At 33.4% G+C, this 12,017-nt stretch overlaps 1 protein-coding gene across 1 annotated transcript; it reads left to right on the forward strand.

Moving 5' to 3' along the window:
- Nucleotides 1–705: 705 nt before the first annotated feature.
- LOC127956763 (store-operated calcium entry regulator STIMATE) lies at nucleotides 706–11,729 on the forward strand. Its single transcript, XM_052554945.1, has 8 exons — nucleotides 706–1,156; nucleotides 4,383–4,431; nucleotides 4,527–4,622; nucleotides 4,712–4,833; nucleotides 6,144–6,256; nucleotides 6,928–7,011; nucleotides 7,087–7,215; nucleotides 9,235–11,729. The coding sequence occupies exons 1-8, from the start codon at nucleotides 1,012–1,014 to the stop codon at nucleotides 9,322–9,324; spliced, it is 828 nt and encodes a 275-aa protein (XP_052410905.1). The 5' UTR covers nucleotides 706–1,011; the 3' UTR covers nucleotides 9,325–11,729.
- The last annotated feature ends 288 nt before the right edge of the window (nucleotides 11,730–12,017 follow it).

Raw genomic sequence — 12,017 nt, forward strand, 5'->3', positions numbered from 1 at the left:
CCAAGAGACCAGCAAATGTATCACACAAGTAGGCTATAGCAGCAAACACTGTAATTGATTAGAACGATTGACTGCCCTATTCCAAGAGGTCCATCAATAACCTCTTTTTGTTCACTTTGGTTTGTAAATAAAATACAGAGAAGTAATAAAGACCACATATAGGAAGCATGTTTCTCATATTCTCAGGTAAGTTTACTTTTGAAAACTGATGTCATATGACCATAGACCTGGTGCAATAAGCATCCCCCCATCACTCCCCCCCCCCAGGTTAAACATCCTGGTCATATGATTTTTATTTATTATTACTATTATTCATATATATATATATATATATATATATATATATATATATATATATATATATATGTATGTATGTATGTATGTATGTATGTATGTATGTATGTTTATATATATATTATTTTGCACCTGATTTCGTACTCTATATAATATAATTCAAAAATAAAGAAGAAAAAGTTACATACGTTACATGTACTTACTATGATAATAACAAAAAAGTATGCAGAATTACATTCAAGTTACCCTAATCCTAACCCTAACCATATAGTAATTAATATTACTCCGTACTTAAATGTATATTTACACTGTAACAAGGACACCTTAAAATAAAGTTAAATAAATAAATAAACAAACAGACAGAAAATAAGAGTGTCTTGTCCTGGTGTGTGAGGGACAAAGCGCTGCAGGTGATGTCAGCAGCAGGAGGTGACGTCAGCAAGCCGCTTTCTACCCCCGTGTTGATCAAATAACAAGAAAGAAAGAAAGTGACCTGAGAGAAATGATTCGTCTTGTGCCACATCGGTCAGTTTCGACACGACTGTGACAGCGCCGGTGTTGTGCAGTCAATGCGGTCTCTCGTCTTCGGTCTGCTGCTCAAATGTCTTTGTCTTCTCGCCAGTGAACACTAACGGAAAATCGGTTTAAGACGTTTGCGCGAGGATTTCTCTTCCGATAATGATCTTATGAGTCTTCTTTTGATTTGTATTGGTCACCATGTTAGTTTTGTGGAGGAGCAGCAGTAATATGAGTGACCTGGTGGGTCCGGTGGATCAGGGTTGTGTGGACGGATCTCTGATGGACGGGTTCAGTGTTTTTATTCAGGGGCTGTTGGCTGTTCTGGCTTTCAGCACTTTAATGTGTGAGTTTCTTACGATTTTTAAACATAACCGCAAATGAGCCGATGTTTCTGTGTGATGTGATAGTGTTTTCTTTCTTATTTTCTGTTTGTGGATATGATGTAGCACATGGCTTGGGGTTAGTTTGTTTGTTTACAGTCTTGTTTGTTAGCTGTTGTAGTAGTATATGGAGGTAAGCTAGTATGGTACAGTGATGCGTGAAATAGTTTTTTTTAATACTTTGTTTTGGTTCTAGAATATTTATATAGCATGGCATTTATATTATACTTCAAAAAAAGTAACGTTACCAACAATATTTCATTCAGTGAACATGTTTGAAACATCCAGATTAAGCCATGTTTACTGTTTAGTGTTCCCTGTACAGAAAATGACAACTATAGTAGTTACTTGCTTCTTAAAATGACAAATCACAAAATTGAAATGACATTTGTTGATGTACTTATGTTTACTCTATCTTAATATTTAAACAAATAACTGAAACATGTTTAGGCTAAGCAGAATATGTACAAAAACACATTTAATATTTACAGAACAGAGAACATGTGATGGTTTTAATCTGATCCTGCCTTAGTTAATATGTCTTGTAATCAGTTTTTTTTTATCTTTCTTCCTGGTGCTTTTAATTAATTCACTCTTCACATTATGTGCTAATTGAAGATCTGAAGTGTTTAACTATCAAGCAATACAAAAATGTATGACTTTTAATCAATAGCACTGCATATTATAATATCCCACATAAATTTGTGCCCTATAAAATGTTTTTCTTTCACTAAATTTTTATACCACATTTCAGTCTCCATCTCATACGTCATTTTTTTAATGAGGAATATGACATTTAGACTCGTCGTCATCTGGTAACAAATCGTATGTGCAGTTCAAATGGTGATAGAAAACATTGAAATATTAGGCCATTTTAAGATAGTGATTTCTACAGCTGAAAAAGAAGATAAAAAATAATTCATAAAAAAAAAAAGTAGGCTGATTTTATCAACTGGGAATTGATTGGCTCATGAACAAAGCAGAGTTTGCAAAAACAACGGCTAAAGATCTATTGGTTTCTTGATCGCCATTATCGAGTTGCGAAGAGATGTCAGCAGAAAATGAAAAAGATTAATGTTTTTTATTTTCAGGCATATGTTTTGTCTATATGTGTAATTTCCATTTGCATTGATTCCCATTCAAATGACTGGATATGGTCTGTCAAGAATGCTCAAACAATCACTTTTCTGTGAGGACGAGTATCACTCAAAGATAAGCAGGTTTAGCTGTGTGATAACAGCATCGTCTCCTGTAGCTCATGTGATGTTCAGATCCCAAACTCAAGCTGGAGGCTTCGAGTCATGTGACCTTCCTCTCAACTTTAAACCCTAAGGTCCAGAGTTGTTTTCTTTCCCAATATCCAACCGTGCCATGTGATCATTCAGTTCAGAGACACCATAGTGTTTGCTCGGTTAATGTTTGGCCATTCTGACCTAATATTCATTCAAACTGCTACTGATCATTTATAAAGTGTTACAATGTTTTTGTACTTTGGTGTTAGATTAAAACTTTGAGGAACATGTCCCACATTTGGGGTACGGATAGGAATGAGAACTAAACACATGAAGCTTGTTGAGGAGAAGTTAGGTTTCTAAGCAATCGGAATTTGGATTTGTACCTGTTGGATGATAAAATAGGTGAAAAAAGGCCAATTTAGCAAAGTCCCGGCATGATGGCAATGTTTTAGGCCTCACATTTAAAAAAAAAATATATATATATATAATTTTTGTCCAAGGATGTAAAATAGATTTCTAATTATTATTTTTTCACAATTTATTATTATTATTTTTATTATTTGGTCATGCACTGAATAACCCCCCAAAAACATGGTAAATGACCTCTGACCTTTCTAAAGTTACACATTACCATGGGTCTGTGCTGTGCCTGTTGATCATTAAACTTTTTGCAGTGTACAGAATTTTCTTTTTGTATTATTATTTATTCATGTATTTTTTATCAAGCTCTGTCTGTGACAGTTGTGCTTTATGAACACTGTCAGAGCTCTACTTATGTTTGTGTTCTTACTGTATGCACTTCCTCTTTGTTATTCTGGCTACTTCCTGGCTTCTTTTTGGCTGCTTATCTTTGTTGACGTCATCACTGTTGGTTTCCTCAGACATTCAGTGATCATCATCCTGCTTCTGTTTGGCTGGTGCTTACAGACTAACCATTTGCATATTTGAAAACCGTCCAGAGATGTCTTTCAGATTCTGTTATAGTAGAGTTTTGGCATTCAGTGCAGTAATTCTGTTCCTTGAGAGCGCTTGTTGTGATGTGCATCAGTGAGAGCATTATTTCATTTCTAATTTTGTTGGTGGTTTAGCTGTTTTTTCCCCCCTTTCAATTTATTTGATTTAATTTTGACTTATGTGTGCTAGTTCTTTTAATTTTCTTTAGGTTTTTATCTCTTTTTATCACTTATCTTTTACTCTTATTTTAATCATTTGTCATGTATGTGAAATGAGGCACATCCCCATTATTATTATTAATTAAAATGAATATATATTATTAAAAAAGCAATATATATATATAATTTCAAGCATAATATCTCACAAAAATATATTTTTTACAGGTTCAAAATGGTTTATATATATATATAATTTTATGCTTGCAATTTTTCTTTTTTTTTAAATAAATGTCACTTGTTTTGATTTTTGTTAACTAACTGATACAGATAACCTTTTTATCTTATTTTGTCCCTCCATTACATCCAAGACAATGTGTGTTCCTTATGGAACACATGTAACTTATTGGATATTAATCAGAATTAATTTTTTATTCAGTAAGGATTCATTAAATTTATCAAACATGACAGTAAAGATGTTTATCATATTACAAAAGATTGTATTTCAGATAAATGGCGTTCCTTTGTTCATTATAAAACCCTGAAAAATGATTGAATTGCAAAACTATATTAAGCAATACAAAACGGTTTTAGACATCGATAACAATGAGAATTTTTTCTTGTGCAAATTAACATATTAGTATTTTTTCTGAAGGAAATTAATGACAGAATTCATTTTAAATGTATATTAAATAATAATAATAAAAAAGCTATAATATTGGACAATATTACTGTTTTTAATGTGTCTTTGATTAAATAAATGCAGCCTTGGTCAGCACATAAGATTTATTTTTTATTTTTTATTTTTTTAACTCTAAGGTGTCTTTACATCTTTGTCTTTCCAGTGAAAAGGTTTCGTGAACCCGTCGGAATAAGAAGACCATGGAAGATCTGGTAATAATATTAAACATTAGTTCAGAATTAGGGCGAAACAATACCAAAATAGCACAGCAGAGAGCCATCTCTCGTTCATTTTTTGTTTTCTCCAGGATCTTTGATACGTCGAAGCAGGCCATCGGGGCTCTCTTCATGCATTTTGCCAACATTTTCTTGTCCACACTCACCAATGAAGATCCCTGTTCTCTGTGAGTCAGTTATTAGCCTGATTATTTGTCAAGTTTATTGCTTTAACCCCTCATTGAACTAACCGAATGGTCTTTTCTGTTTTTAACAGATATCTCTTGAACTTCCTGTTGGATGCCACACTGGGAATGCTGGTGATCTGGGCGGAGGTGAAGGTTGTTTCTAAGATTGTGGAGCACAGACAGCTAACACTGCTGATGTTTGGAGAATACGGTGAGTTACACTGATAGAAGCTGGTTAGAATGAGTGGACAGTGGAGATAAGGGCTCCGTTTAATGTACAAGACTACAGTCATAACACTCAGGAAAACGGAAACCAAAAATTCAAAGCAAAAGAGAAACTGATGCATCGATTTGAGGCGTTTGTTAGCAGCAGAGGGCGCTGTATGATAATAGTTCTCAAATATGTTTGGGTAGTTTCCACACATTGCTTTTTCCCTCTGATGGATTCCCTTGGGAAAAACTCCATCGAAAAATCAAATTACACACACACACTCACACGTGTGCGCACACACTCAAAACAGATGGAGTACGCCCATGCTTTCACATGATTTTGGCCAAACAGTTGTTCATGTTTTTCTGCTCAGATCAGTTTTGAAATGTCCAGTTCACTATAATGGCAAAAGTGCTCCGATGCTCAAATCAGTGCTATTAATATAATACAACTACCAGAATTCATCAAAGTTAAAGAGAATGATTTTTTAAGATTGTTTATGGAAGAACATAAGTGCTATATAAACAGATAAATTAATATTTGATTAAAAACAATTGGCAATCTAGCGTTCAATAAATAATAATAATAAAAAAACTAAAATAATGTGCTTATGTAGCAAAAAATAAATGTATGTATCTTTCAAAAAAAAAGATGAAATGTCAACATTAACATATATGCATAATTATTATATGTGTTAATGTATAACATAATAATGTAATAATATTACATGTTCATTATTTATTTTCCATGTATATTTATTTTTATTGTCACATTTCATGGTTAGGGTTAAATAGATTAAACGTATTTATTAATTAAATGTATTAATTTATTTAAATACTGCCAAATTTCATGATTTATATATTTATTATTTTATATACACATTTATTTATTTATCTATTGGACAATATTTATTTGTTTATTGAAAGGTTAGTTTATTTCCTTTTCTGACACATTACATAGGTTATTTATTTATTCATTAAATAGATTATTAATATATATATATATATATATATATATATATATATATATATATATATATATATATATATATATATATATATATAGATAGATAGATAGATAGATAGATATCGATATATATATATATATATATATATATATATATATATATATATATATATATATATATATATATATATATATATAAACATATTTTATTTAATTAAATGCCCTATGTCTTGATTTTTTTATTTTTTTATGTTTTACAGTTTTGTTTCGTTTTTTGGCTGCTGATCACTTAATAACTACATAGCAATAGTGTGAAATGTAGCACACTTTTGAATGTGTTTCAGGTGATCCTCCGCGGATAGCAGCCTGGCTGGCTCAGTGCTCCGTGTATTTACTCATAGTTTCTGTGGAGAAATGTGTGGTCACTCTGGTGCTGCTCGTTCCTGGGTGGACCAATGTAAGAGAAACATTCACGCACTCAGATGTTCTGTTATTGTGACACAGACTCACCCCACTGGCATCATTTCCCTAAACTAATACTGCTCTCTGATCCTTTTGAGTAACAACTTTTTGGAATGGTTTGCTTTCTTTAAAAATTGGATTAGATATTTTCACTCAATGACATTCATAAGGATGACGAATTATATTAGGGCTACTGAATGTTTTCGGTGCCTTTGTAAAACAAGTCGGTCCCATATGTATTTTTGTTTCTTCAGTTTTTTTTATGAATCAACAGGAATAGATGACCTAACATGGAATGATTAAACGAGGACTGTGATTACAGAGATAATATTTCATCTGGATTGGTGTGGGAAAACATTGTTTGTGCATAATTTCATCTATAGACTTATCTTAATTTCAGTGAAATAGGCTGTGTGTTATTTACATACTTAATAAACTCGGAAGAAAACAACTGCAAAGTAAATTCTTTGTTTTATTCAAAAAACTGTTATTTTTATAGTGTATTTATGTATGTATTTATGCTTTCAGTGCATACGGCATACATTCAGTGTCATCCTTTCTCACTGTAGGATGTCTAGATATTTGCCAAAACTTTTGTAGACAGATTTCATATTGTCATTTTAATATTCTTGAAGCGTTGACCGCTGGTGTGTTTGTGTGTTACAGCTGGAGGAGGTGGTTCTGGACTACATCCCAAACCCACAGCTGGAGTTGGCTATCGTCATGCTGATCGTGCCTTTCATTGTAAACGTGAGTGCTATCTATCTATCTATCTATGGTTATGTAATATAATGCCACTTATTTCTGTAAATATATGTGTTTCAGTTTATAATGTTCTGGGTGGTGGACAGTTTAACAATGCGGAAATCTAAGAAAATTAGGTCTCTGGAGGGCTCACGTGACTGTCCTAAGCAAGGAGAGGTGTTGCCAAATGACAGCAATGACGAAGCTGAGGTGAGCATGTCCCAATAAATAAAAAACATTTCACTTGTAAAATCACAGTTTTGATCAAAATTGTAATGTAACAGTGAATTATAATCTAAATTCAAAATCTGAATTCAGATTAGATAGAAATACAATGGTTCTTTAAAGTAACAAATGCCAGTTTTACTCAGGGGTTACTTCTTGCAGGATATGAATCGACGCGTGTCATTTCTGTGGCACCAAAGAGAATTCCAAAAGCTTTCATAACATCATCATGTGCAATCCTTAGGATGTTCTTTATCATGGGTTTAACAAATGAGATCCAGGAACAAATGAGTCAGTTAAAATTCCTTAACCTGATCCTAATGACCCTGTTCCCCACATCTGTCCCTCAAGACATTTCATTCTAGTCTGGATTAATTCAGATGGTTAGTCTCAGGCCTGGAGAATAAAGCAAGGGTAAAAAAACAAAGCTAATGCAAACAATAAAATGCAGTTAAACATATAATTGAGTGTTGTAAGAATGGCATGGATTTACCAAATTTCGCAATGGAGGAGTGGCACATTTTCTGTTTTTGATCTCAAAGAGCAAGTTGTACCCATTCAAACTCAATTCTATTTTTATAGAAATTCATCATCATTCATTAGACCAATTACATATGTGTAACCTGACCTCAACTGTAAACAAAATAAACAAAACAAAATGAAATATGACCCAGACTACATGAAATACAGATTCAGATGATCAGAAAGCCAAGTCAAGAGCATGAAACCATCAAAATTCAGCAATCGTTTTCTCATTCAGCCTTTACTACATTCACAATTTTCCATATTATTGGATTTATGAATAAACTGCATTTAATATGTTTGATTTTACAGACAGCCACTTGAGATCCGATGTAAAATCTGGGTCCCTGAAGCAAAACTATTTAAACCCCACTGAACTAATTCAGTTTTATATTTTAGCTTGGCTTTATTCTTGCATATGATTTCAAATGAAATGTGCCAGCTGAAATGAATGTTTAGTTTCTTGGGTTGTATATGAATAGTTTGATTGTGTGTTTGTGTATTGTATTCTTCTTCTTGAATGGTGGGATTGTGCTATATGAATGTGATTAAAGGACAGATATTTTTTTAATATTGGCGTCATTTGTCCAAAGACCTTTCCAAAGGCCGTTGACCTCTAGGGTCAAAAGGTCTTCATTTGTTGGGCAATACAGTGTCTTTCCCATCTCTTTTACTTTGTTCTCCTCTTCTTCTCTTTTATTTTTTTCTCATCCCTCTTTCCCTCACTCCTCCAGTTGTGGAAGTGTGCCAGCTTGTCACAAATCATCCATTTGTTCGGCGGGAGCAGTGACATTTGGAGCATGTTTCCATAAGCTCATGCTATAGAGAATGAACCCAAATCTGTGGAAAAGTGTTTGATGAGTGCCAATGTGAACGAGAACTTAAAGGGATACTCCTCCCCAAAATGAACATTTTGTCGTTAATCACTTTCCCCCATGTCGTTCCAAACCCGTAAAAGCTTTGGTCGTCTTCAGAACACAATTTAAGATATTTTGGATGCAAACCAGGAGGCTTGAGACTGTCCCATAGACTGCCAAGTAAATAACAGTGTCAAGGTCTTCTCGTACGAACAGTATTCGTGTCACTTCGTAACATTACGGATGAACCACTGATGGCAGATGGACTATTCTGATTATGTCTTTCATACTTTTCTGGACTTTGACACTGTTATTTACTATGGGACAGTCTCAAGCCTCAGTTTTCATCCAAAATATCTTAAATTGTGTCCTGAAGATGAATGAATCTTTTACGGGTTTGGAACGACATGGAATTAATGACAACATTTTCATTTTGGGGTGCAGTATCCCTTTAAAAACTGGTGTAGCATCAATGTTCTGCTGAATCCATGCATCTGGGCTTGTGGTTTTATAATCGGTAGATTTACGCAACTATAAAGTGATCCAGCTCACATAAACGGGTAAATGTGTAAAATCTGACCAGACTCCTCAGCTGACCTCAGACTGTGTTTATATGTTTGTGTAGGTGCTGCTAAAGGAAGATGAAGATGATGCTACAGTGTGTTCTGAACAGGAAGAGCACGTCTCTACAGAAGAGGTGTTGATACGAGTCTGAATGGAAGTTTAAAACAAATGTTTAGAAGAATACTTGGCAGAATTGCTTAAACACTATATTTGTTCCTAAACCTAGTGAGCTGCCTTGATGTTTACTTCTTAAATAGGCAGATGCCTTTCAGAGTGAAATGGAAACTCCTAAGTGACTTTGGAACACTCTAATTAGATTTCAACGTAGCGCAACTCAGAACTTTTCACGCCAAGTACACACTGGAGATGGGACTCAGTTGATACCAATAGAGTTTGGCATTAGCATGTTGCTAAGCTAACAACACAGTACCATAGGCTGTAGACATGTCTCCACTTCCTACCACTATGGAAAAGTGAAGCCAAAACATCTCAGTATGGCCGCTGTCATCTTGCGAAAATGACGTCATTTGTTTCCCCAGTCTGCGCAGTAGTGATTAATTTGGAGACTGCGTAATAGTGATCAAGAAGTGGAGTCGCGGTATCAAAGTCCCATCCAAACTCCCGCAGACCCAATCAAACACTCACAATCATGACGCCACACCCCATTTTTGGAGCATCAATTTTATTAATTACATAATTTAGTTTTGCTCACATCCCATTTGTTTACATGGAGAGGCAGCCAACAGATGGCGATCAAAATGGTTTGGCTTTATTTTCAGGTCATGTGCGGCACATTTGCACAATACTTGAGATGATGCTATGTATGTAAAATTGTCAATGTTTTTAGTTAAATTGATAGATGCTTTTTAGCATTTCATGAAATGTGTTTATCATCAATATTTGTTTTAAGAAATTTTTATGCTAATATGGTCTGGAACAGCCTTCTTCTGGGAGAGTGCCAGTGATGCTTTAAATTAATATTTTCACGGCAGAGTAGATTTACAATTGTTTCAAATGAGTGTCTTCAAAACAGAATTTTTAAAAATTGGAAAACAAATTGCATTGTGGCTGTTCAATACTCGATAATGGTGCTTTGTGCATCTGAAAACCCAAACTTTTAAATGGATTTGAAAAAGTGCAAGGTTTTGAAAACCGTTATCGTTTCAGTGTAAACTACAAAAACACAAATTTGTGTTAACGGTAATGTCATGCACATGCGTATTATATGTGCACAGTGTTTTTAGTCATTTTCGTGGATCAACATAAACAGGGATCGTTTTGACAACGTTGTCAACTGTACATGAAAAACACTTCGTTTTTCATTTAAACATGCCCCGAGTCTGATGTTAGCATGGCGCTAAGCTAACAACACAATAGGTAAACAGATTCCTTTGTCAACATTTCTCTCAGATCGTCTGCTATCTTAAAATGTAATTAAAAAAAATTAAATATAAAAAATGACAATATTTTCTGGAATTGCTTTCCCGGAGAAAAAAAACATGCAATGTTGCCAAGTATTTTAGTATTCAATTATGTTTTGGTTACAATAAAGAAACGTTCCCAGAACATTCTGATAGCAGTCGCTAGAAGGACTATGCTGTCTAGGTAGGCAGCTCTCTAGATTTTGGAGCAGCTGGGAAGTTTTAACAAAATTTTAAGCAGACACACATGCAATTTGTCATTCTATACTTCAGGTAAAACTGCATTTTGCTTATACTCTTTTAATTGTTATCCATGCATTTTATATTAAATATGAACTCATTTTAATTGAGAAGCTACATTGAATATTTGAGCATTTAAAAATTCATGTCAGGCTTTTAGAAGTAGTGAATCAAAAATGTAATACTTAATATGGTCACCATTTGACAAGTTACAGCATCTAAGTTATATATTTTGTTTATAGATTTATATAAACTTCAACCTAAAATCTTGATGTTGAAAAAAATATTGTTCAGCAAGAGCAACAGTTTTATGAAATACTTGAAATTACGTTGTGGGATGTTTGTATGTTAATGTATAAGCAGACAAGATAATTATCAGCATATGAGTTATTAAAGGGAAACATTATCCTCCTTCCACATCCTTTAGAGCTCATACTTCTAAGAAGTTAATTAAAAGAAGAGAAATGGAGAAAGATGAGAGGTCTAGTGTTTCTCCTGATTACAGACATTCAGACTTTTAATTTGTAGTCTAAACAAGTCATGTCACTACCTGTGATGAACACTTGACTTTAAATACACTACAGCCATTTTTCCAGCGCTGATGCATGCTAGAATATTTCATATCTGAAAGATGCACTCAAGAAAATTTTGTAAATATTCAGTTTTAAGTGAAAGACCAGATTATCTCTGTGCTTAAACGTTGTAGTACTGTTTTTGTATTTTTACATATCGTGCACTAGTTATGAAAAACTATTTGATATAACTTATGTATAAAATGTACATCTGTTTACAATTTAAGCTTTGAAATTATATTGATTTCTTTAAAATGGTAGCAATGTCAACACGCATATTAAATTTCTTCAACATGAGGAGACATCCTGTTGAAAAATGTTGACTCGATGCTTTATTTGGATGAAAACTAATAAAACTACAGTTTGAGTGACTTAAACATAAATTATGAAGTGATATGAAAGACTGCTTGTAATATAAAGTCCAATCTAGAAATAATTTTGTAGCAGTAAGTTGTCACTTAGAATTAGATACATTATTATTTTTTCAGAAGATTTGTGTTCTTAATGTAGTTTTTATATACTAATTGTTTTATCAAAGTTATACTGCATTAACCGTAATTTGAACCATAGGGTCATTTTGTGGATAAACGTTAACATATTTTGTCGTTATC

Source organism: Carassius gibelio, chromosome B4, assembly GCF_023724105.1.
Source record: "Carassius gibelio isolate Cgi1373 ecotype wild population from Czech Republic chromosome B4, carGib1.2-hapl.c, whole genome shotgun sequence".
NCBI classification, from domain to species: domain Eukaryota; kingdom Metazoa; phylum Chordata; class Actinopteri; order Cypriniformes; family Cyprinidae; genus Carassius; species Carassius gibelio.